The sequence below is a fragment of the Kogia breviceps genome, chromosome 14 (assembly GCF_026419965.1).
Source record: "Kogia breviceps isolate mKogBre1 chromosome 14, mKogBre1 haplotype 1, whole genome shotgun sequence".
Taxonomy (NCBI): Eukaryota; Metazoa; Chordata; class Mammalia; order Artiodactyla; family Physeteridae; genus Kogia; species Kogia breviceps.
In genome coordinates this window covers 751,641-777,117 of record NC_081323.1, presented here as the reverse complement: position 1 = coordinate 777,117, position 25,477 = coordinate 751,641, and the positions used below count along the sequence as shown (strand labels likewise).

The 25,477-nt window shown below is 63.6% G+C and overlaps 1 protein-coding gene across 1 annotated transcript; it reads left to right on the top strand.

The window, feature by feature from the left end:
- The first annotated feature begins 470 nt into the window (after positions 1 to 470).
- On the top strand, positions 471 to 23,692 carry COL20A1 (collagen type XX alpha 1 chain). Its single transcript, XM_067012927.1, is given in 27 exon segments — positions 471 to 575; positions 1,412 to 1,523; positions 3,140 to 3,220; positions 4,306 to 4,563; positions 6,513 to 6,608; positions 11,518 to 11,676; positions 11,941 to 12,070; positions 13,434 to 13,610; positions 13,909 to 14,072; positions 14,638 to 14,804; positions 14,878 to 14,949; positions 15,226 to 15,586; positions 15,639 to 15,751; positions 15,753 to 15,870; positions 16,048 to 16,157; positions 16,601 to 16,759; positions 16,850 to 16,927; positions 17,466 to 17,552; positions 18,252 to 18,305; positions 20,178 to 20,231; positions 20,357 to 20,410; positions 20,691 to 20,744; positions 21,501 to 21,572; positions 21,983 to 22,018; positions 22,117 to 22,183; positions 22,332 to 22,478; positions 23,667 to 23,692. Coding segments are annotated over 27 exon segments (3,111 nt in total).
- Positions 23,693 to 25,477: the final 1,785 nt, after the last annotated feature.

The window sequence follows — 25,477 nt, the reverse complement described above, 5'->3', positions numbered from 1 at the left end:
GCGTGACGGGCCCTCCCCATGTGGACAGCCAGATTGCAGTGGCTCGTGTGGCAGGTCTGCAGCACGTCCCTGAGTGGGGAGTGGCAGCCCTGCCACCCACTTTTCTCCCCAAGGAAGATGCCCCTGGGGGGCGGAACGCCCAGTGGCCAGCACCTGTGCCCCTGGCTGACCCTGAGGGTCTCAGTCGCTGAACCAGTAGTCTGCCACGCTCGGATCTGAGGTCAGAGATCAGGCGTAGGGTGATGAGAAGACCCAGGTCAGCCCGAGAGCCCGGGTCAAACGTGGTCTGCCAGCCCGGGACCAAGTGTCCCAGAGCAGAGGCACTCAGGAGGGCCAGGTGTGAGGTGTGGGTCCGCACCAGGGCTGCTGGGCTGCGCTGCAGGCGGCCCTCGGGTCAGCACCGGGCCGGACAAGGGGGTGCAGTCTGTCCTGACACTCTTGTTTCCGCGCTGGAACCCCAGCCTGTTGGGATGGGGACTCCGGGATCCTGCCCTGGCCCTGAAGCCTTCGGGGGCACTTCGTTCCTGTCGATTCTGGTCCAGGAGGCCCTGCCCCGGAGGCCCTGTTCAGCCGGAGTAAGTTGCCCTCTGCCCGGGCGCCCCCCGCGCTGATGCGCGTGGCCCTGAGGCTGACTGGTCTGGGATGTGCTCTGCTCTCAGGCATCACGTCAGAACACTAGGCGGGTGGCCCGAGGCCCCTCGCGGGCCAAGGACAGGTGCCCCTGCTGCTCTGCAGGTCTGTTCGCTGGGCCCAGGACAGTGCCAGGCCCTCTCCTTCCGGCTGGGTTGGCAGCGAGGGCCTGAGCGTCCAGCTCCCTTGCCACACACGGGGGCATCTGCGCGGCACCCTCGTCTGGGGGAGAAAAGTCCCCAGTTGGGTGTCTGCCTGGGAGGGCAGTTCTGTAAGGACAGTCCGGCACTCCCCTGGCCCCGGGTAGACTTGGGGCTGCCAGCTGGCGGTCAGCCGGCCTGCGTCATCCTGAAACTGCCTGACCGAGGGCACCTGTGGCCGCCACGTGGGGCCGACTGTAGGCTCCGGGCTGGCTCTGTGTCTTCTGGGTGGTTCTGTGCTGTCCTGTCCCAGGGCAGCGCTCTGGGCGGGGGGCCCCGGGGTGAAGGCAGTCGGGCAGCCAGGGCGCCGTGTAGGGTGGTCCTGGATCCTGTTCTCAGCTGAGCCCCGGTCGTGCTGAACACACGGGGCCTCTGCCCTTCTGGACAACATGCCCGTCGGCCGTGAACCTGCCCTTGGCCCCCTGGCCGCTGCGTGCTGTCCTCCCCAGATTCCGGCTCCAGGAGGCCAGGCTGGTGCACCAGCTGAGGCCTGGCCAGCCTCTGTCACCTGTTTGCTCCAGACCTCCTGGCCGAGACACCACGACTGACCAGCCATTGCCCAGCTTCGCTTCCTTTTCCAGGGCTTTCACACGGACCTGCGCTCCCAGCCCAACCTTCACTCCCAGCCCAACCTTTGCTCCCAGCCAGGTGGCCCTGCCCAGCGGGCCCAGGCCTGCGGCACGCCAGATACTGGTAGCTCTCCTGGGGCTCCACGCCCTGAACCGGTCCTGGCAGGAAGATGGAGAGTAGGGCTTCTTGGGCACCGTCTGGGGGGCTTTCTGGGCGGTGGGGGTCCTGCCCTCTGCACCTCTTCCCAAAGGGGCCGGGGAGGCTCTGCTCAGCACTGAGGGCCGGCTTCCCGAGCGGTCAGGGCTGGGACTCCTGGGGCCACCTCCCCACTGCTGGGGCTGAGGGAGGTGGGGCCTTTGCTCGGGGTACCCACCTGCACGCTAGAGTGTGGGCCGTGACGGCTGTGCAGCTTCCAGAAGGCCGACAGGACTTGCCCAGCAGGGGCCAGCCTGGCTCTGTGACCGTGGGCAGCTTGTGCCCTGGCTGAGCCCTGACGCTGCCAGGTGGGCTGTGAGGCCACGGGCCTCAGGGACGTGGAGCACCTGTCAGGTGCCGGGACTTCTGGGAGGGCACGTGGGTGGGGGGCTGCACGGATTCCAGCCAAGAGCGCTCAGGACCACTGGCTTGCGAGCGTGGAGAGTGGCGCCTTGGTGGGCTGTGTGAGCGTGCACGCGCACGTTCTGAGCGCCTGTGAGCCGTGGACGTGGACAGACACGTGTGTGCCAGTGGTTGTGTGTCTGCGGCCACCGGGCCAGGTGCCCTCCGCCGGCGTCCACTCGGGACTGCAGGGCCTGCCTGCACCCCGCCTCCCCGCCCCAGCGCCAGCACCCAGTCAGTGCAGGGCATCCACCAGCACTGCAGTGTCCGGCATCCAGCCACGGGTCCGCAGGCATGGGCGGCTGGCTCCCAGGCCACGGCAGGTCTCAGAACTGCCTTCGCCTCGGGTCCTCAGGCCCCTCCCCGCTGCAGGAGCACCAACTTCAGGGCAGGACTGAAGGCTAGGAGGGGCTCTGAGCCGCCTGGGTCAAGGTCGGGAGCAGGCTGGATTCTGTGGCGCCTGCCCAGTGGCTGCGGGTCACAGAGGGGGGCAGGGGCCTCCAGGGGCCCTGGGAAGGGCCCCACCCCTCCAGCAGCATCCAGCCCCCGACCTCTGACCTCTCCCAGTCTCCAGCGAATGTCAAATGTCGACTGGCCTCTGCCGGCCAGCAGCCCGAGGGGCCTACCTCGCCCAGAGCGGGGGGGGGGGGGGGGGGGGGGGGGGGGGGGGGCAGAGCCGCCCTGGCAGCTTCAGAGCAGCTGTGGGGAGGGGGCCGGTCCGGTCCAGGTTGGGGTAGGGTGGTTCTGGGGGGTGAGTCCTGGGGTCCAGTAGGGGTTGGGTGCTTGGGGCCCAGGCTGGGCGCCGCCCCCCACCCCCCCCACCCCCGCAAGCCCTGGTTACTGGGCCCAGCCTGCGGGGAACCTAGTCGGTTGGGGTGGGGCCTTTGGGGTGGGCGGGGAGGGCTGGGGGAGGGGCTGTGCTAGACTGGCCCTCACAGACTGCGGAGGGTTGTGGAGAAGGGGCAGGTGCGGAGGAGGCTGGGGGGCGGGGCACTGGAGAGGGACCCATGAGTGGCTTGGGTTTGGGGTCATGGGTCTTGGGGCACAATGCCGGACGAGTGGGGAGGTTGTGAGGCTGGCGCGACCCTGGGGTCCGGGTGCTGCTCCAGGCTGCCAGAGACCACCACGCCCGTCGCCCACAGCTTGGCGCCCAGGGCCTCACGTGGTGACCGTGGTCTCTGAGGTGCCCGCCTCGTGGGCCTCTTTGGAACAGACCCTGTGGAGTGAGGGATAAAGGTGTTTGGTGCCTTGGATCCCACCCTGCGTGCGATGGGGTCCTTTACACTGGGACCTGTGTCCCCCACGCTTGGAGAGACGTCGTGGGCAGCAGATGGGAAGAGTGGAGAGCTGAGGAGGGGGGCAAGCCACGGGGTGGGCGGGGGGTGGACCCGGGCAGTGATGTCGGAGGAAAAGGGCCTCATAAGCCACAGCCTCCCTGTGGATGCAGCAGGACCAGGGTAGACGGGAGCGCGCGGGGACGCTGCTCTGGGACGGGAGCAGGTTGGTGACTTGCCTCAGGGCCAGGTGGACAGGGAGGGGCCACCAGGGGATGCACCCAGGTCTGTGATCTGAGGATGACTTTGCCCTTCCAGACAGGTTGGGGGTGGGGAGCTGAGCTCCTTGCGGGTGCAGGTGCAGCAGGACCGGATGCACGGTGTTGGGCTGGGGAGGGGGTCTGGCCCCCCAGGGTCACAGGGGTGGAGGAGGGAAGGCGCTGCGGAGGGGTCCCGTTCACAGCCTTGAATTCTGTGAGGAGGGGTGGGGAGGGGCCTGGCTTGGGACCTGGGGTGCCCGGATAACCTGTTCTCTAGCCCATCTGCAGTCCCGAGGACCCCCTTGAGCTCCACTGCCCTGGGTGTGTCTGGGCCGGGGGTGGCCGGAGGCCTGAGATCCTGCACTGCGTTCCCCTCTGCTCTGTTAGCAGAGGCCCAGAGGCAGCCCCCCAGGACCCAACCCCACCTTTGGGGCTCCCCCCGCCTCACTGAGAGGCCAGCTCTGGAGCCAAGGGGCTGGTTGTCCTGGGTGGCCGGTCCTCAGCCAGGACACGCCCCCCCTGGGGCCAGCAGGGGAAGCGGCACAGCTCTGATGCTGCTTAGGGCTGTGGGCAGGGCCGCCCCCCACCGGGCCTTGGTTTCCTCCCCAGGCCCCCTGGCCCTGACCGTGGCCGCCCCAGGCTGGTCTAATGACGAGTGAGTGGCCAGAGCAGCGGCCAGGCCCCGAGCTGGCCTAGCTGGCCTGTGGAGAAGGTCCCGAGGGCGGGGGGGCAGACGGGGGGCAGCTGACCTTCCGATCCAGGAAGCTCCCCCAGGCCTGTGGGACGCGGGCCCCTGGGGACAGGAGGGCAAGTGGCTGGAGGCCTCCAGGTATGGGCTCGGCCCCAGGCCTACACAGGCGCAGACAAAGAAGCTCTGGCTTCGAGGTCAGGAGGGGACAGAGGGGCAGACAGGCAGATGGCTGAGTGGCCTCTCCTCCTCCCACAGGCCACGCACCACGAGCGTCCGTGTGTGCCCCCGCCTCGGGGTCAGCCTCTGGCTGTGGCTGGGTGTCACCCTGGGACTCGGCCAGGGACAAGGTGAGGACACGGGTGTGGGCTTCCTGTGGCCCCTGCCTGCCCCCCAGCCCGGGCTGTACCTGCCCAGGGCACAGGTCCCCCAAGGGACCAGCCTCCCTCTGGCCCTGAGCCCCCAGCAGCTGCTATTCTGGGGGGACAGATGCTCAGGGGGCAGAGACGGGACGAGGGAACAGCTCTGCCCACAGTGTCCCCTCAGCTGTGGCTTGACCATTTGGCCTTGCGGTCTTTCCATTTATTTGGGCTTTTTTGGTTTTCCGGTTGTTGTTGGTTTTTTTTTTTTTTAAAGAGCTATTAACACCCTGGGTGTGCATTTAATTCCCTCTCATATTAATGGTTTTTTCCATCATTCCCCAGACGCCTTTTCAATGTGAAATTTTCAAACAGCAGAATCTAGAGTAAAAAGTGATACCCCCACCCGCCAGGAGAGAGCAGGATGCCGCCTCCAGCAGGTCCCCGCTCGTTTAAGCTCCTTTAAGGCACACATCGCATTAGCCCCCTGCCCCCTACGGGTAGCACCTTGGGCGGCTACACCCCATCCAGCGAGGGGACGCTTCTGCTCCGCACTGGACGTTCACGGTGTGTCCCTTTCGGGGTAACGCTGGTCGCAGTATCCTTTGCAATACCCCAGACCCCTGGGAGGCTGACACTGGGAGGTGCTGTCCGCGTCCCAGGGGCCGTCCGAGGCTCCGGTCCCCCAGTGAGCCTCCTCCGCCCCCGCCGGCCACATCCCTGGCCCGCACCCAGCTCCCACGGGCGATGAAGGGGCAGGAGACCGCCAGGGCCTGGCCTCACGGGGGGCGGCAGGGGCGCATCGTGCGGCCACCCAGCCCGGAGCCCCGGCTCTGGTAACCGCCTTCTTACTGGTGGTGCATCTTCGCGGTTATACTTTTGCACGCAGGTGGTCGGGGCCCTCTGTCCCTGGGGCTCTGACAGGACCACCCCGAGGGGGCCAGGTCACTAAGGGACCCCCACAGACACTTGAGTCCAGACAGCACGAGGTCCCTGCAGGCTCTGCATAGGCGGGGGAGGGCTGGGGTGGGGCGGGGCGAGGCCCCACGTCCTCGCCGCCCTTCCCCGAGGGCGGCCCCGCGGGGGGTGTCCCTGGGTGCGTGCTGTCCCCCAGGCGCCTCCCCGAGGCCCTGACCAGCAGACTCAGAAGGTAGCCGGGGATGGCCCCCGACGCGCCAGGGCCGCAGGGAGACAGAGGCTCTTCACGAGCTGGGTTTCCTGCTCTCGAGTGGCTTTTCAAAGCCCTCGCTCCTGAGGCGTTCCTGCCTTTCAGCCCAGGCTCCAGGGGTCAGCGGGGCCCATCCGGCGACTCCGGCAACACGGCTCCGCTGCTCCCCGCTCTTAAGCGCTCGTCGTGTCCGCCGTGGGCTCCCCCAAGCCCTGCCCTGGCCCCGTGCCCCAGCTCCGCCAGAAGAAGCCCGTCTCTGTCCCCACTTGCCAAAAATAGTTGCCTCCTCCAAGGAGGAGGTCGGGCTGTGCCTGAGGGCTGAGGCCTCCGCTACCCCGTCCTCCTCCCAGGATGGCCAGGCCCACCCCAGGGCACCCCAGCCTCAAGGGCTGCGTGAACCCAGTGGTGACCTTGGGGTCCGCAGCTGCGCAGCTGCGTCTCCCGCTGCGGGGACTTGGCGGGGACATCCGGGCGGGCTGGCGGCTGCCGTCCTGGCCCAGTGCCTGCGTCTCCGGTGGGGCAGTCACGGCCGCTGCGGGAGGCTGGCCTCACTCCACGGGGGGCGCGGGCCTCCCCGGACAGAAGTCTGCCCTCCCGGGAGCTGCCAGGCGGCCCGGTCCTCCTTCAGCCCCGGGTGGGGCCTCTTCTCGAGTCCCCCCAGGTGGGACTGGCCCCCTCTGACCCCTGATGGGGCCCCAGCCGCCTCGGGACCCCCACAGCTGGTTGGGGCGGTTGCCAAGGGGCAGCCCTGACCCCCGTCCTGCCTTCGCCGCAAGCGGCCGCCTGAGGCTGGCGGTGCCGCCTGCGGGCCGGCTGCAGTGGAGGGAGTCGGAGGGGAGCAGCCTCGGCTCTACCTGGGACAGGGGAAGCCCAGGGCAGGGAGGGGCCCTCGCCTCCCCTCTGCTCACACTGACGGTGGCCACTCGGCATGGCGCTCGCCGTGCCCGGCTCCTCGCGACTCTGCCTCCCTCCTCCCCGCCTGCCCCGCTAACATGGGGCAGCTGGGGCAGGAGAGCGGGGCCCCTGAAGTCCCCACCACCGTATCCCCGCGCCTGGTGCATGCAGGAGACGCTCACTCGCTTGGAAGAAACAAGGATCCTCCTCAAGCTTAGAGCTCTTAGGGCTCTGCCAGTGCCCAGCGCCAGGGCAGACTCACGGTATCAGAGTGCGTCTCTCACAGGAGGGCAGGCGGCAGAGGCGCCTGGCAACCCGGCACAAACCTCCAGACTGGATGAGGGCTGCGAGTGTTACAGCCTTTCAAAAGTTGAGGTTCAACACGCAGACGAGCCCACAATCGTGGGTGTATGATTGCAGAATAGGTGCACGCACGTTGCAAAGGCAAACCAGAGCTCACTCCCAGGGTGAGGAGAGGCCCCTCCCGGTCTCCACCCCTCTGCTCCCAAGAAGAACCCCCTTGTTGACTTGGCTGTGGTTTTCTACTATCTTAACTAAGCCAAATTTATTTACCTTATTTTTCACATCTTTTTCTGATTTTGTGTGCATCTACTTATCCCATTAGTTACTGAGAGAAGTATTTTAAGTCCCCCATCATGACTATAGATACATCTTTCTGTGGTTTCTCACTGATCTTTGTTTTACACATTGAGGCTGTGATATTAGGTGCGTACAAATTCAGAATTATCATATCTTCCTAGTAGATTGAACCTTTTTCATTATGAACTATTCTCATTATCTCTGTGGTTGCAGTCTTTTCTTACAGTCTTCTTTTTGTGAGATCAGTATTGGTCCGCCAGGAAGCGTTTGCACTGAAAACCTTTTCCCATTCATTTACTCAACTTTTCTTTAGCCTTTCATTTTAGGTGCATCTTCTAAGAAGCATAGAATTTGTATTGTTTTTATGTTACAATCTTTGTCTTCTAATTGAAACATTTTTCCACTTACATTTAATGAAGTTACTGATATATTTGGGTTTAAATCTACTATCTTCCTGCTTGTTTTCTTTTTGTTACACTGTAATTCTTTCCTCTCCTTTCTTGTCTTTTTTTGGAACTGAATTTTTATGGAAAATTTTAAACACATGCAAAAGAAGAGAGCGTGATGTGATGAAGCCTCCTGTTCCCAGAATTTAGCTTCAACAATTATCAGCATACGGCCACTATTGTTTCATGTCTCTCTCTCCAACCCCTTCCTTATAGTGTATTATCTTAAAGCAAATCTCAGACATTATATAATTCTGTCTGTAAATATTTCAGTATGTTTCTCTAAAAGGAAGGACCAAAATAAATAACTCTGGTACCATTGGCATGCCTAAAAAGTAAAAATATTTCAGAACCATCAATAAATAATTTGTTGTGTTAAAAATCTTCCCACTGGCCTGATAAACATCTTTTGCAAAATTGACTTATTTGCACTGAGGTCCCAGCAGAGTCCTCACACTGTGCTGCTCCCATGTCGCAGGTAATGTCCCAGCTAGAACAGTTTCCTCTCTCCTCCTTTTCCTTGACACTTATTTCTTGAAGAAAGAAGACCCTTTGTCCGCCAGAACGTCCCACATTCTTTGTTCTGCCGATGGCATCCCCGTGGTGCCACTTTTATTGCTCCCCTACCCCCATCTGTCCTGAAGATTGACAGGTCCCAGAGGTTCGGTCAGATTCAGGTTTGATTATCTTTTGTTGACAACAATCCTTTATAAGTGGCTCCGTGTCCCTCCTGCTGCACCACAGCTGGAGGCCCACAGCGTCTCGTGTCTCTGTTTTGTGTGTGAAGTTAAGATTGATGGATAGGTGGGGGACAATTGAGCACTGTTTATCATCCCGTGTCCCCCTCTGCTCAGTAGTTACGTATCCCTTTACTCCTGCAGTGATCACCCAGAGACCACGGTGCCATCCTTAACTTATCAACGTGCAGCATCCATGACGGCTACGTTACCTTTTCCCACACAGGAGTAGCGCAACTACGTTTATCCCTTTTTCACGCATGTTAATTCTATATCCATATTAAATCTCATAAAACATTTTCATTTGCATAGTGTATGAATTCAACATGAATTTGGACCAGCTCACGTGTTTACCCTTTCATTGTTCTCTTTTCCTTCCAGCATGTCTGGGGTTATTTTTCTCCTGCCTGAAAATGTTTCCTTTAGTAAGGGTCTGCTGGTTACACATTCTGTGTTTTGGGGGGTTTTGTTTGTTTGTCTGAAAATGTCTTCTTTCTGCCTTCATTCTTGAGGGATATTATTGCTGGGTATAGAATTTCAAGTTGGAACTTTCCTTCAGCACTTTGAAGACTCCTTTGAATGTCTCTCGGTTTCTGTTGTTTTTCTTGAGAATTCAGATATCAACCCAGTTGCTGCTGTAATGTCTTTTTCTTTTTCCTGGCTGCTCTTAAGACTTTTTCCTCTGTTCGGATTCTCAGCACATTTAATCTGATGTTTGTGGGTGTGGGTCTCTTTTCTCCTGCTTCAGGTTCATAGGACTTCTCAAATCGGTGTCTACTGTTTTACAGTTTGGGGAAGTTCTTTAGCTGTATCTCCTCAAACATTGCTTGTGCCCCATTCTCTCTCTGTATCTATACCTTTTACTCTTTCTTCTATATTTTCAATCCCTTTATCTCTCCGTGCTTAACTTTGTGTTTTTTATTCTGACTGATCTTCCACCATTTTATCTCTTCATTTGTGTGTTACAAGCTGTTAGGTCATCCTTTGAATTTCTAACATCATGTTTTGTGTTTTTCTTTTTTAAATTAAATTTATTTATTTACTTATTCTTGGCTGCATTAGGTCTTCGTTGCTGCACGCAGGCTTTCTCTAGTTGCGGCGAGCGGGGGCTACTCTTTGTTGTGGTGCATGGGCTTCTCATTGCAGTGGCTTCTCTTGTTGCAGAGCATGGGCTCTAGGTGCACGGGCTTCAGTAGTTGTGGCACGCGGGCTCAGTAGTTGTGGCACACAGGCTTACTTGCTCCACGGCATGTGGCATCTTCCCAGGCGAGGGCTCGAACCCGTGTCCTCTGTGTTGGCAGATGGATTCTTAACCACTGCGCCACCAGGGAAGTCCCTGTGTTTTTCCATTCTAGAATTTCCATTTGGAAATTTCCATTTGGTTTTTGCATTCAAGAATTCCTTTTTTTTTTACTTTTTTATGGTTTGATACCTGAATTCATAGGCTTGTCTTTTAAATTTTCAAACTAGTTAGCATAGTTATTTTAAAGTCTCATGACTCCATTATCTGGGAAATCTGTGGCTCTCTTTCTTTTTTTTTTTAAATTAATTAATTAATTTATTTATTTTTGGCTGTGTTGAGTCTTCGTTTCTGTGCAAGGGCTTTCTCTAGTTGCGGCAAGCGGGGGCCAGTCTTCATCGCGGTGCGTGGGCCTCTCACTATCGTGGCCTCTCTTGTTGCGGAGCACAGGCTCCAGACGCGCAGGCTTATTAGTTGTGGCTCCCGGGCCCAGTTGCTCCGCAGCATGTGGGATCTTTCCACACCAGGACTCGAACCCGTGTCCCCTGCATCGGCAGGCAGATTCTCAACCACTGTGCCACCAGGGAAGCCCTGGCTCTCTTTCTGTTGTCTAACGTTTCTCTTAACATTCAATCACATTGCCTTGTTCCTTTGCATATCAGGTTATTTTTTACTGCATACCAGACATTGTGACATTGTGACAACTTATAGAAATAATTTATGGCCTTTGATAACATTGCCTTCCTTCAGAAATAATTTATGTTTGTTTCTGACAGATAGTGATGTGAACTAGCAGTTTTGGGTCATCTTCACTCCATTTTAGAAGTTAAGATTATTTGAAGTTGGGCTTCAGTCCTTTCAAGAGCCAGTCTATCCTCATTAACCCTTGCTCCTGGGGAGAGCTCCTCAGGGTCTCAACCCAAAGAATGGGGGGGGTGTCACATGCCAAGGACTCACTTCCTTAAAGGGCCTGCCTGTACATCGTACATCCCTCCCCTGTGCAGGCGGGCCCAGGAACCCAACAGACCTGGGTTTAAATCCTGGTTCTACCATTGAGTAACTGTGTGACTCGGTTTTCCCGCCTACAAAATGGGGGGATGGTTTTGTGAAAATTACGCAGCTTGAGTCATATGAAGCACCAACACCCTTGCCCTCCCAGCCTGTCCCACCTCCCCACGTGGGTCTGGACCCAGGCTGGGGGCCGTCCGCCCCGCAAGACGATGGACGATGGGGCGGGCATGCAGGTCCTTCCTCCGTTATCCTCTTTCTAGCACCTGAGACCCGAGAACCGCCAGGTGCTTCCTGACCTCTGACTGCAGTCTCTCCAGTCGGTTCCGCGACTGCCTCCCCTGAGAGCTTGGCAGTGTCCCCTTTGGAATCGTTCCTTTTTTTAGTCAGACTCACAGAGTCACAGTGGGACATGTTTGCAGGTTCGCTGCTGTGTGCCGTCCCACCCCCTGCGCACGGGCAGGTGGCGCCTCTCTCTGTGTGCAGCCCCCGTCTTCACACCTCCACCCTGTCCCCAGGGCTGCTGTGCTGGGCACCTGGAGGGTTTACAGGAGGATAAGTCCTTCTGGGGAAGCTTTGTAAAGGCGTATTATTTTGCTGCCACAGAGATACATTGTTTCTCCATTTGTTACCCAGGAGTGCAGGCCCCTCCCATCAGGTTCTGGAGAGAGCAGCAAAGACCTCTCCCCTTTTTCCCTCCCCCGCCCCAAGGGGAGGAGCTGGGGGAGGGGTAAGAGGAGGCACCTGGAGGACTTTGCCCCTCCCTGACATACCTGCAGGCACGCGCAGCACAGCTGCACGCACAGGCGCACACATCATCCACCTCGGCGGGCTCGACAGCTCTCCCCACCCCCACCCCAGGGGACCTGGAGCAGGAGGTCATGCTGACTACCAAGACCCCCCAGGCCACGGTGGGGGGCCTGAGCCCCTCCCAAGGGCAAACCTTGCAGATCTTCGAGCTCACGGGCTCAGGGAAGGTCCTGCTGGCTCGGAGGCAGTTTGTGAGTAAGTCCCTCCGGGGGTGCATGTGTGCAGAGGAGGCTGGAGCTGAGCCCGGGCAGCCCCTCGACTGGGAGCCCCAGGCCTGGGTTTCAGTCCTGGCAGCTGCCCGGGAGCCTTGCTTGTACCTGATGCCCCTGCCTGCCTCCCAGGCGGCTGGGGCCCTGTGGAGCCTGTACGTACCCTCGCGGGCGGGGAGGGTCTGTGTGCAGCCCCAGGCCTCTCTTCCCTCCCTGGGTGGTCCTGACAGCCCCTCGCATCTCTCTGCAGTCAAAGATTTGAAGAGTAACTCTGTGGGTGTGAGTGGCCGGAGGCCACTGGGGGCAGCCCTGGAGCCCACCCCCTCCCACGTGGGGAGCCCAGCCCTTGAGCCGCCAGTGGCCTTGGCCCCAAGCCAAGGCCTGCCCACGCTTGGTGGGTCCAAGCCAGGGGACGGTAAGTGCCTGGGAGGAGGAGCGGTCTTCAGCTCCCCGCGGTTCCCCCCCATGCGGCCAGGAAGTGCCTCCTCCCTCTGACCTCACGCTCTCCAGCTTCACTCAGGCTTGGCTGCCATGCTCCTGGGTTCACTACACCCACTGGGGCAGGTCATCTGCTGGGGGTGTCCTTGGGGCCCCAGTGCCTGGCCCCACCACCCTGACCCCTCTCAGGAGTCCCCCAGCCTGAGTGTGGCTGCTGAGAGGTGACACAGCTGTGACCAGCACCCGCAGGAGTACCTGGTGAGGAACAGCCCCCATCCACGGGCCCTGAGGGGGAGGCCCCTGCTCAGCGCACCCCAGGCCTGGAAGGGCAGGGCCGCGCCAGGGCCTCGGCTGGAGGGACAGAGAAGCCGGCAAGAAAGACGGCCAGGGTGCAAGCCTCTGCAGGCTAGCGGGATGGGACCCCAGCGCCGCATTTCCTCGAGGCCCTGCGGGCAGGGCTGTGCCTCCCCCATCCGACCTGAGATGTCTCTGATTTTGTTTCTCCCATTAGCCTCACGTGGGGTCCTGGGGTCCGGGTCCCCTGCTGTCTCCCCGTGGACTTGGGGTCTCACAAGATGGTCTCCCCCACAATGCAGGGCCTTGAGCCCAGGGCCTGCCTCCCCCACTTGGTGGCGGGGGTGTCTCACCACACCTACCCTGCCCGGGAGCCTCAGGTGGGGTCTGGCCCTGGCTCTGGGGCTTGGCCTGGAGGCACTGTCTGTGCAAGACTCAGGGAGCCCCAGATCGAGGGGTGTGGCCTTCTCTCCAGAGAGCTCTTGAGTCCTTAGGACAAGCCCCCTCGCCAGGGTGAGGCCTCAGCCCAGAGCGGGCAGGATGGGCAGCTGCCTGGAGCTGTCCGTGGTGCTGACCCGCCGACGCGGCTTGGCCCCCCGTGGGGCAGCCTGTCTCTGCCCGCTGGGCCCGGGTGTCATGTCGGCCAGACGAGGGAGGTGGAGCCCCCCTTCCCCCGCCATAGACGGTCGCACAGTGGCCAGCACCGCTGCGGCTGATGGAGAGGGCAGAGGTGCCAGAGCGGCTGGATGTCCGATGAACACCGTCGGCGGGGCGGGGGGGCCTCCGAGGGCCTGGGGTGACGGGCTGAGGTTCAGTGGGGTTTTCTAAGTCTGGGGAGACCCTAGTGCCTGTCCCCCAACACCCAGCTGCCCTCCTCGCTTGAGGCCAGAGTCCTGTGGCTCCTCACCCTCTACCTGCCCCAGGGGAGGAGACGCTGGGGCTGCGGCTCGCCTCTGGGGCAGTTCACGGTCCTGCAGCAGCAGCGGGTCTCACCCAGCCCCTCGCCTCCCTCCCCTCCTTCCCCGCCGGACCCCAGTTCCGCTGCACGTCCCCCACACCTGTGGACATGACCTTCCTGGTGGATGGGTCCTGGAGCATTGGTCACGGTCACTTCCAGCAGGTCAAAGACCTCCTGGCCAGCATCATGGAGCCCTTTGAAGTCGGACCAGACAAAGTCCAAGTAGGTGGGTCCCAGCCCTGCCCTGCGCCCCACCCGGGGTGGGCCTCACGATTCCTGCCAGCCCCCGGCACAGGCGATGCTTGGCAAAGGGAGTGAGAATTGGGGAAGGAGACACGCAGCCTCTGGGAACTAAGGCTAAGTTCCCAGCTGGCCAGGCAGAGGGGGGGGTCCCCACCCGCACTGGAGGGACAGCTGGCTCCTGGGGGGACGTTGTGCGGAAAGCGAGGCTTTGCAAATGTGCCTCCCTGGTGACCCGGGGGAGGCTGTGCGTGTCCTGCCCGCCTGCTGTGTGCCCACCCCTCCCAGCCTGACTCGGTACAGCGGGGACTCCTCCCCTTCCAGGCCTGACTCAGTGCAGCGGGGACCCCAGACCGAGTGGGACCTGAATGCCTTTGGCACCAAGGAGGAGGTGCTGGCCGCCGTGCGTGGCCTCCACTACAGAGGGGGAAACAGGTTCCCAGCTCTGCCTGGCCCCGGCCCCACCCTTGGGGTCCATTCAGGTCTTGTCCCGAGGTCGGCCTCCCTCGCATCCTCCCGGATTTGGAAACGTGTGTTCTCAACCCCGCCTGAGAGCTGTGTATTCACGCCTTTGCAAAGGACGAGTCCACCTCATTCATCCATGGTGAACGTGGCGTGTTGGGCAGTCTTGCTGAAACCAAGAGACTCCTCTGGTCGGTAGAGGCGCCTGGGAGGGCCCACCAGTGGCTGGGGGGGGGTGGCCCTGCCAGCAGCAGCCCCCCTCAGGGGGTCTCCCCCTGGCAGACCCCTCCCCCCACCGCCAGTCCCCTCCCCGTTTCCCGTCTTGAGAACTCGCTGCTCTTGAGCAGGCAGCAGGGTGTGGGGTGCCGGTCCCCGAGTCTCTGGGTGCCTTTGAGGGAAGGAGAGGGGGCATCCCTGCCCTCCGGGCGCCCTCAGCCTGAAGCGGCCAGGACCGGCCTGGTGGGCGAAGCAGGGGGCCCACGGCTGGTGGAGCCATCGCGAGCGGGCAGGGAGGGTGCTTGGAGCTGCCAGCACTTTACTCTCCCTGCACCCGAGGCCTGGCCCTGACGCGTGTGCCGGAGCAGAACCTGAAGCCCGTAGCGGGTCTCCGTCCGGAGGCGGCCAAGCTGGGGATTCTGGTGACGGACGGCGAGTCCCAGGACGATGCCCGCACTGCTGGCCACGTGCTCAAGGCTCTGGGCGTCCACGTTACTTTGCCGAGGGTGAGCAGCTCCCGGGCTCTCACGGGGAGTTTTCACAGCGGGTGGCTCCCACGCACCGCCCCCCGGGCTGCAGGTCCTGCGGCCTCGGAGCCCCGGCCCGCTGTCTGCGAATGGGGAGGCCGAGTCCCCGCTCCGAGGCAGCCACGTGAGTCGGCGTGGGCGGCACGGCCCCCCTCTCCTGAAGTGTCTGTAGACGTCTCCGTGCCCCTCCTGTCCGCATGGGCCCTGTGCCTGGCCCGGAGGCCTTGCTCTGCCTCCTTAACTGGCCAGTCATTGACTCTGTTCCTTGGGAAGGAAACTCCAGACTTGGGGCAGGGATTCCTGGGAGCAGAGACCGTCCTCGGTGCCTGACCCCAGCCCCAGGGTGTGCAGGACACCGAGGAAAGCACACCGACCTCCCTCCGGGCCCCAAACCCCACAGGGACCTCGGCAGGCACGGCACAGCCTGAGAGGGACCTTCGGGTGTCTAGCCCCACCTTCACAGCAGCCCGTCGCTCACGGGGGCCGGGTGATCCCGTTCCGGGGCCTGTGGAGTCTCGGGTCTGTGGCTTGGGAAGGAGCCTCTGCCGGCTGGATGCCTGGCAGGGGCCCAGTGGTCCTGGCTGCGCAACGGACAGCTCACCCCCACCCCGCGGCAGGCGTGAAGAACGCCGATGAGGCTGAGCTGAGGCTCCCGGCGCCCCAGCCTGTGGACGTCACCGTCCACAGCGTGCAGGACTTCCCCCAGCCCGGCCGCCTCGTCTGCCAGGAGGTCCAGGGCAGGCGCCCGCACGGGGGCCCAGGTGAGCGAGCAGGGCGTGGCACGAGGGCAGGGTCGCCCGTGCTTGGCTGCAGCCCCACCAGGGCCCGCCCACGCGGCCCTCAGGGCTCTGACGATAGAGAAGGACCCGCCCCTGCCGGGTCTCCACAGCGACATCCACCCGGCCACCCTCCCCACGGAACACACGGTCGGAACACACGGTCGTCTGCCGCCTGCACCTGCTCCCCGAGGCTCCCCGCGAGGTGTTCGCGCTGCGGCAGGGGGCGGCCGAAGACTTCCAGCCCGTCCTGGGGGTCCTGCTGGACGGTCAGTTGGAGGGGAGCGGTGGGCCCAGGTCACTCCTCCAAGGCAGGGGCCACTGATGCAGCACAGCATCTGAGGCTTTGCACACCCATCACGGCCCCCACCCTGCCGTTCCACTCTGGGTGGGTCCTCCCGCCTTCCGCCTGGGGGGGTCTCATGTGCCCCCGCCCTGCCCCCCAGCCAGCAGGAAGTCGTTGACCTACTTCAACCGTGACCCCAGGGCCACCTTGCAGGAGGTCACCTTCGACCTGCCCAAAGCGAGGAGGATATTCTTTGGGAGCTTCCACAAGGTCCTGGAAGGTCCTGGAAGGACCAGAGCATGTGCCTCCCTACCAAAGACTCTCCTGGCTCCCAAGTTCTGGGACAGACCCCCCCACGGCGCTCTGCAGGATACAGGCTGCCCACCCCCCGTCACCGTGGCTCCCCCTCTGCTCCTGTGGTCCTCTCTACCCTGGACGTCCTTACCTTAATTTGGGTCAAAGAGCATCCAGCCCTCTCTCCTGCATCCCGCAAGTCCCCGGGAGGGGCTGTGCGGGATGTCATCTGGTCCATTTCACAGAAGGGAAACTGAGGCCCCGCGAGGGGCGTCTCACGAGACTTGGGGTGGAGTCAGGATCCTGCCCCCAGGCCCCAGGGGATGGTCACCTGCCTCCCAGCTCTGGCCCTGGCCTGTGGGCCTGGAAGGGAGCCCTTCTTGGCCCGGGGCCGCGGGAAACCTCCTGGTGTCTCCCAGGTGCACGTAGCTGTGGGCCGCTCCAAGGTCAGGCTCTACGTGGACTGCTGGAAGGTGGCTGAGAAGCCCACAGGGGAGGCCGGCAGCCTGCCCACCGCCGGCTTTGTCACGCTGGGGAGACTGGCCAAGGCCCGGGGCCCCCGGAGCAGCTCGGCCTCGGTGAGCCAGACAACCCGGGGCTGGCGCACCCCCTCCCGCCCCCTGACCCCGCTGCGCCCGGCCGACCCTGCGCCTCACCCCCACCTGCAGTTCCAGCTCCAGATGCTACAGATTGTGTGCAGTGACTCCTGGGCAGAGGAGGACAGGTGCTGCGAGCTCCCGGCTTCGGTAGGCGGGCAAGTGCCCACTGAGGGCAAAAGAGTCTGGGGGTAGACTGGCCATCCAGGTCACTGCTGCTCTGGGAGAAATCCAGACAGTCTTCCTGGAGGAGGCAGCCCCCGGGGCTAGAGCTGGAGCTCAGGGCGGCTGGATGTGTGTCCTGGAGGCCCTGAGGCAAGGCAGGCTGCAGCAGGCCCGGAAGCCCCCAGCCCCAGGGGTGGCTGCTTCCACGTACTCAGGGCCACTGCCCTTTTCTGTGGGCACAGTTGTGGGCAGGGGTCCTCACCGACTCCCCTGGGTGCCCACACTGGGCTTGGCCATGCTGGTGGCCTGCAAGGGAGTGAGAGAGGGAGTCCTGTTGGGGGCTTGTGCCAGGCAGCTGGGGGGTGGGCACCCAGGACCAGGTCCTCCCGCCTCCCTCCCCAGCCTCCCAGGGGTGGGTTTGGAGGCTCCCTGGACCCTGGTGTCCGTGGATACCCTGAGCTCTAGGGTCGAACAAGAACTGAGGAAAGGGTCCATTTAATGGTGGGGGTCTCCTTTCTCCCAGAAGGATGGAGAGACCTGCCCTGCCTTCCCTTCTGCCTGTGCGTGTTCCTCGCAGACCCCTGGGCCCCCGGACCCCCAAGGACCTCCTGTGAGTCCAGCAGCTCCTCCCTGGGGTGACCGGGGACTCCTGGCAACACCTTGCTGCCGGTGGGGATGAGGGTGGCCCCCCCATGACCCAGCAGCCGTCCCTAGGCCCACCTCCCAGATGGGACAGACTTCATGAGTGTCCTGCCCACCTCTTCCACCCCGCGGCCCACGAGCCCCCTCCCGCAAGCCCCTTCCTCCTGAGGGCTGCCCTCTCCCGAGTAGGCCCCTCTCTGGTGTCGGAGCCACCCTTCCCCGCTGCGGTGGGGGTCCGGGCCCAGCAGTCTGCGGCGCCACGCTGGTCCCTGGCCACAAGTCGCAGCCGCGCAGGCAGCCTCTGTCCCGGGCGCTCTGGGCTGTAGGGTAGCCCTGGGGGGCCTTTCCCCAGGCCTCCACGGGGGCAGCTCCAGGCCTGGACCCCGCTGTGGGGCAGGTCCAGACCCTCTGGCTGCCCTGAGGCTCCAGGACCCGCTCTAGCTGGCGGTCCACAGACCTCACCAGGGAGGCGCCGGGGCTGGGACCCAGACCCGCCAGAGCCCGTGAACGCTGTAACGAGTTGGCCGTGGGAGGGCAGGGTGGGCCAGGACGTCCTCGCCCCCAGAGCCCCTTCTTCTTCTCCCCCTAAAGGTGGGGACTGGAGTCCAGGGCACTGCTGGGGAGGCCAGCGTGCAGCCCGGCCTCAGCCTTGCTTGTGCCTCTGCAGGGCCACCGCGGGAGGGACGGAGCCCCAGGAGAGCAGGGCTTCCCAGGGCCTGGGGTGAGTTGTGAGGCGTCCTGGGGGTGGGGGGGGGGTGCAGGACTGAGCCCCCCACAGCCCAACCCCAGGCGGGAGCGGGGCCCCCCAACCGGGCTAGGGTGCCCTCCCTGCGGAGCCCCAGCCTAGGGACTGCGTGAAGGGCAGTCTTGGGCGTCTGGCCAGGACGTGTTTCCTCTGCCCTCAAGTGTGTTTCTCTCACCAGTGGCTCCACCGGCTTTGAAAGTTGCTGCTATTTTCTTGCTGGACTCATGGCCTGCAGCCTCCACTCCACTGGGTTATCTCTTCTTCTTCGCTCGTGGGGCTCTAGGTTTAACGGAAACACCTGTGCCCTGAGTTGTGACTAGTTCATTACCCTGTTGTCTCTTGGCCTGGTTTATCATGCGTGTCTCCAGGCAGATTTTAGAATCGCCTTTGTCTAGCCGACCGCCTGCGTCTGTCTCTACGGCTCCTCCTGGTGCTTCTAGCACCTTCTGACACAGGACGTGCTTCCTCCTCCCTCCCCGGACCACTGCCCCATCGCTCCTCCCACGTGTTGGGTAGCCAATCCCCGCCGATTTCAAATGCAGCCTAATCACATCACGAGTTTCCAGGGCCGCCAGAGTCCAAACGGCTGCCTCAGACATAGATCCTGGTGTCCGGCTCCACCATCACGTTCCCCAAACCCTCTGTCCTCTCTGTGTATGATTTTTGTGCCCCATTTATTATTCAGTCATCTTATTTTGCAATCGTTTTTTATTTTCTTGGAATTTCTTGGAATGGTTTTCTTGGAATTTCCTGGTTTAAATGTACATCACCTGTGAAAAATCACTTCACTGACTCCAATTTTTATGACACTCGTTTCTTTTTATTTATTTTTCTCGTTTATTTGTCTGGTATGGTGACACTCCAGAGTTTGTCCAAGAACCACGGTGATAGAAGATGTCCTCATCTTGGCTTCACAGAGATGCTTCTGGTGTTTGCCGGTTGAGTGTGGGGCTGGCCTGGGAGCTGAGACACATATATTTTGCTACGTGTTAGTCAAATCCTACCCTTATTGTGTTCGGAGATTTTAAAAATCGAGAACGGGCGTTAAATAAGATTCAGTGCCTCGTCAGCTGCTGTGGACACAAACAAATCATTTTTCTTCTTGAAGCTATTAGTTTGGTGAATGATTTAATCTCTCCCAAATTCTGAACTACGCCTGCTCCCGTTAAAAGCTGGCGTGGTCACCGAGCACTCACTGCCCATTTAATGGGCTGCAGGCTTCTGTGCGCTCGGCTTTTATTTAGGATTTTCTCATTGATATTCACAAGTGGGAACGCCTGTGGTTCTTTATAGAGTTTGGTGCGTTGATATGCATGACTCACATGATTATTTGAAAGCAGTCTTTTTTTTTTTTAACTGCAAATCAAGCAGTTTAAATGGCGTGAGTGTCATCTGTCCCTTAGAGGTTGGGTAGGATGTTCTGGTGTCTGGGGTTCAGGGCTCTGTGCCGGCCCGTCCAGAGTCGGCCCAGCTCCTGGCTGTACAGTGGGGTCATAGCAGGAGCCCACCCGCCCAGAGTGGTCTGCGAGGGTGAAGACGCTTGTGACGGGCCTGGCTCTGGAGACCACGGGCCGGCCGGAGGGCGGGATCGAAGGAGAGGCCGCGTGTCTTCTCAGCCCCCCCACCCCCATGTCTCCAGGGAGAGCCCGGGCCACCCGGACGGACGGGACCCGAGGGTCCTGGAAGTCAGCAGGGGTCACCAGGCACCCAGGGCCGATCCATCCAGGGACCCGTGGTACGTGTTGCCTACACCCCAGCACCCACCCCCCGCCCCCCTCCCCTCGCCCTCCCTCTCATCCCCCCGCCCCTCTCCCCTCACCCTCCCACCCGTGCATCTTCCGCCTCCAGGGTCCACCAGGGGTCAAAGGAGAGAACGGGGACCGTGGACGCCCCGGCTTTCAGGTAGTGAGTCAGACCACACTCGGAGCGCTGGTGCTGTGTGCTCGGGACGGGGGTCTGGGGACGGAGCCTCCCCCTCCGGGTGGGACCTCGGCCCAGCCTGTCTGGCTGCCTCTGTTCTATTCCAGGGCCACCCCTGCCTCCAGGGCACCCCTGGGAAGCTTGGCGTCCAGGGACCAAAGGCGGGAGGGGAGCCTGGCCGGGAGGGTCTGGAGACGGAGGCTGTGGTGGGGCTTCCTTCTCTGCCCCACACCCACCTCCCCCCCGTCCTGCCCCCGTGGGAGGGGAGCGTCCGCCCACACAGACCGGGGCATGAGTGGCCCCCGCCCGGGGCGGGCGCAGCCCTGGGATGGACCAGCCTCAGCCCCGCACGAGCACGTACCCCCCACGGCGGTGGGTTTTGGGGGTCGCTGTGGGAGGGGCACCTGCCTCTGCCCCGCCCACCCCTTCCTTTGCCCTCAGGGAATGAGAGGCCTGGAGGGGACTGCTGGCCTGCCCGGACCCCCTGGCCCTAGGGTGCGTATCGCCTCCTCCGTGGGCCGCCAACACCACTCACCCCAGCGGCCCTCCCTGGGTTTCTTGGGGTGAGCTGAACAGTGACCGGGGAGGCCTCTCGGCCCCAGGGTGGGGCCTTGTCGCCGGCGGCGCTGGGCGCCTGAGAGTCCTGGTCCCGGGAGCGCCCGCGTCGGGCAGGTCGGTAGGAGACGCCGCCATCCCACACGGCAGGAAGGCGCCTGGGCTCCCGGGTGGGCCTGGCTGCGGGACGTGGTCGGGCCCCCTTCTCCCTCTCACCCCGCGGCCCCGGCCGCCCTGCTGGAGGGCCGGGGGCACCGCCGCTCACTCGGAAGAGCCTTCCCTCCCAGCCTGGTGTCCCGGAGGTCAGAGTGGAGCTCGGGCTGGGAGCCGCTCTGAGCGGGGCGTCCGGGGCCGGCAGCCCAGACCCGGCCAGGATCTCCGGGGGGTCGGCCTCGCTGGGTTCCTGGAAGGCCGAACTGCCCGTCCTGCAAGAGGCCACCGCCGGGGGGCCCGTCCTGCGGTCACACCCGGGCTACTGGGACGCGGGCGGGGACGTATTAGTGCAGAACTGGCGACAAGGGGCGGGGCGTGTGGGGGGGCTGCCTGGGCGCGGGGTGGGTAGGAGGCACAGCCTGCAGGAGGCTGGGGGCCAGCTGAGGGGTCCCCTTGGCTTGCTCTTGGTCCAGGGCAGGCGGGACCGGAGGGAGGGGCCGCCTCACGGGAGCTGCAGCCAAACCGGAACCCCCGCCTTTGCAGGGCTTCCAGGGCACGGCGGGGGCCAGAGGCAGCAGCGGGGAGCGAGGAACCCCGGGGGCTCTGGGGCCCACGGTAAGCCCCTCCCTGCCCAGCCCGCCGCCCGCCCGCCAGCAAGGGCGTCACGTGCGTGCAGACTTGTCCCCGCCGACCGCTCGGGGTGCCCTGCGACCGGCACATTTGCAGAGCGAGCCCGGCACAAACCTGTCAGTGGGGAGAGCCCCGGCTGCCCCTGCCCGCCCGACACAGACAAGGTGGGGGCAGGTGAGGGGACGTGGGTTCTGGGGGCCGCGGAGGGGCAGACCTGGGCCTGCAGGCTGGGTGGGGCCCGGGGGGGCAGGGGAGCTCCCTCTCGCAGCGGGAGACCTGGGTCCTCTGTCCTCTGGGGACTCCTGGGATGGGTCCTTCACGAAGCCTTCAGCTGGGGGGGCGTGGTGGGCGGCCGGCCGCGGGGTCCAGATGCTTCTCCTTTTCCTCCCGCCCAGGGGCTGCCGGGGCCCAAGGGGGAGCGAGGAGAGAAGGTGAGTGTGGGGGCTCTGGGGTCTGGGCCGCTCCCGGGGAGGCACAGGGGACGCGTGCTGCTCAGTCCGCTGGCCACGTGGCCTGTCCCCCCTTGCAGGGCGAGCCACAGTCCTTGGCCACCATCTACCAGCTCGCGGGCCAGGCCTGCGAGTCTGCCATCCAGAGTGAGTGGCCCAGCCTCCCGTGAGGACCCCAGAGCCTCCGTCTTCACCCGGGAGGGAAGGGACGCCCAGCGCCCGGTCATTAGCGAACCCAGCCTTGCGGCCGTTGTCCTGGCCCTGCCCTGGCCCCTCTGACCGTCCTCCCCCGCAGCGCACGTGCTGAAGCTCCACGCCTGCACCCACGAGAGCACCCGGCCCCCCGTGCCCATCTTGGAGGTCCCCGGGGCCTTCAGCACGCGCAGCGAGGCCCGGCTCCCTGGAGAGGGTGGGCACGGTGGCCCCCGCCCTGAGGACAGAGGTACTGGACCCCGTGGGGAAGGCTCTCCCCCAGTCCTGGGGCTGGTGGCTGTGTGGCCCTCCTCCCCCAGGTGATGGGTGGGGAGACAGGCGCCCTGAACCCACACAGATCTGGGGCTGCCTGGCTGCCTGGGGCCCTCGAACAGCCCCTTCCCCAACCTCCCAGCAAGCCTGGGCTTAGGGCCCCCTCCCCACCCTCTGGTCCCCTCCCTCCCGTCCCTGATCCGTCCCCCTCTCCTGGGCTGCCGCAGCGGGAGGCTCGGTCCAGTGACCTTGTTGTAATGAGTCCGTCCATCTGACGGGGGCTGCGGCGCCGTTCACGGCTCAGATGCTGAGATGGAAGAAGTTGATGAGGGGTGACGGAGCTCGTGGCCTCGATCGATCGGGAGGAAGGAGATGGGTGGGGGTGGGATATGGCGGCTGCGCCGGGGGCGGGGGCGGGGGCGGGATCCCCCGACGACGGCGCGCACCGCAGCTCCCCAGACATCGCCTTTGCCGTGAGTGCCCCCCGTTGGTACCTACCGTCCAAGGCTGGCAGGCGCTGTCACGATACCCACCCCAGCCCCTCCCCGTCCCCACCGCACACTGAACCCCGGCCTCTGAGACAATGATCAGTTGCCTGTTTGAGGTCAGGGACCCCCGACCCTGAGCTTTCAGCCTCAACCTGGAGGCTGGACCCGCTGCCCCCAGGACCCACCTTCCCCAGGTCAGCATAGGACCCTCAAGAAAGGAAAGCACTGCCACCTGCACCCCTGGGGCCGGCACACCCCTCCTTCCCCTTGGCTGAGCCTGGAGCCCTCAGTCAGACAGGCAGCCCTGAGCTGCAGGGGGGAGCGGTGGGGAGGTGGCAGCAGCGGGGAAGGTCGTGCAGGTGCCGGAGAAGCAACTGGGGTGGGCGCAGTGGGGCGTGGGGGGGCCTCGGGGGGCCAGCAGGACCGAGGTGGGTGCGGGAGACCGAGGCTGGCCCAGCGGGAACCCAGGGAGGCCCTGATGGGGGTCAGCGGCACAGCGGACACCTGGCCAGGCTGGCTGGCCGGGGCAGCACCCTGAGGGGCGGGTCAGACGGCTCACGGTCCAGCCGGGGCCCCGGGGCCGGGTCCACGCAGCCGCGCAGGCCGGGCGTTGCTTCCTGACGGGTGTCAGCTGTCCAGCGGCTCCCCCAGACCCGCCCACCCTTTCCTTCTGCCAGGACGGTCCCCCTGCTGCCCCAAGTGAGCCCGAGCGTCCCCCCACCGGATCCCGGACACCGAGCGCAGCTGCAGAAGAGAGTCTGGAGGTGGAAGGAGGGGAGGCAGAGGCCGGGCCTGGGAACCTTTCCTCTGTGCGCTTCCTGTTCAGATAAACCACGTGTACTTGTCAAGGGAGGTGCTGCTCATTGGCGGAGCCCCGCGTCCGCCCCGTCGGGTGGAGTCTCAGATTCCCCACCCCCGTCTCTCGAGGGGAGCCGCCATCCATCCTCGGCCTCAAGGACCCCCCACCATGGTCTCCCTGTTACCCTGGGGCTCGCCCCCACTCCCTGTGAGGCCACTGCAGCCCCCAGGCCCCCGGCCGGCCCCTCCAGAGCTCAGGCCCCGCTCAGCGGGTCTCGGCCTCGGCTGCACTCTGAGTCCGCAGGGTGGGGGTGGGCTTGGAGAACGCTGGCGTGGCTGCCCCGGGCCCAGCCAGTGGCTCCCCGCCTCCCTAGTAGCGGCCCCTCCTCTAGAGTCGTAAAGCCTGGCTCAGCCCCCATGTGCTCAGGCCTCGTGGGACCCCCAACCTGCTGGCCCCTTGCTTCGTCACTGCCCTGCAGGCCTCCCCCTCCCTCTGACCAGCCTGGATGCCACAGTCTGTGCAGTGACGGCTCCCCCCCGGCTCCTCATCCACCTGGGAAGCTCCTCAGGCAGCCGTGCGCCCTGCGGCCAAGCAGTTCCCTGAACACCAGGAAGAACGGGGCGGGGCCCGTGAAAGCTCTGAGGTGACGCTGGGGCAGAGGCAGGACAGAGTGGGAGGAGGACACCGTGGAACATTCCGGGCAGGGCCGCTGTCCGTGAGCAGCCTGGGGCCGGGCCTGGCTGGGCGAGGACAGAGCAAGCTGAGCACAGGCCAGGGAGGCGTCAGCCCGCGGACCGGGGAGCGGGGCAGGGGCTGCGGGGAGACGTTTGGGTTTTGTCCTCAGAGCGACCGGAAGCCCCGGGGTTCTGAGCAGGGGCTGCTGTGACCTGGTGTCTGCGTGAACGACCTGTAGATGAGAGTGCAGGTGGCCAGGTGGGGGTGGATGCCCACTGGCGTGGAGGTGGCTGGACTGGGGAGGCGATGGCTCGGAAGGGGCGGGCGGGGGCTGAGCCCTGGGCGAGGTGGGGTCCAGGGGCCCAAGGGCAGCCAGGTGGTGGAGGGAGGGGCTGGGTGGGTTGGCGAGAGTGGGGTTCACGGGGGCAGAGGATGGGTGCCGCCATCTCAGAGCGGCAGTGAGACAGACTGGGCTCGTCCCAGGACTGAGTCTCTCGCGTCTCCAAGGCCGGGCGGGGAGGGCCGGAGGCAGCAGCAGGAGGGGGTGGACGCTGCCAGAGACCAGCTGTCAGGATGCGGCCGGCAAGGGGCAGAGGAGAAGGCTCCAGAGCCGGGGAACAGCTGCTCAGGAGGCAGGTGACGCCCCCGCAGGAAGGGCGAGATGGGCAGGAGTGGGCACTGGCCCCTGCCAACCGCCCTGTCCAGTAGCATCACCTCTGGCCCCTTATGGTTTGAGCTGCCTCGAGGGCTGACAGGAAGCTCTCACAGGACAGTAGACGTCCCTCCCAGATCTGCCCCACCGCCCCTGTGCACGCGGGCGCGCGCGCACACACGCGTACACGCACACACTCATGCGTGCATCTCCCCCTGTGGGCACGCGCGCTCCCGCACATTCATACGCGCAGCGCTGCTCCCAGGTTTGGGAGATGAGTTAACGGGAAACGCGACGTGAGCCGCACAACCGCAGAGCAGCTCTCGGGAGTTAAAGGAGAATGCGGGTCCCCTTTCGTCCTT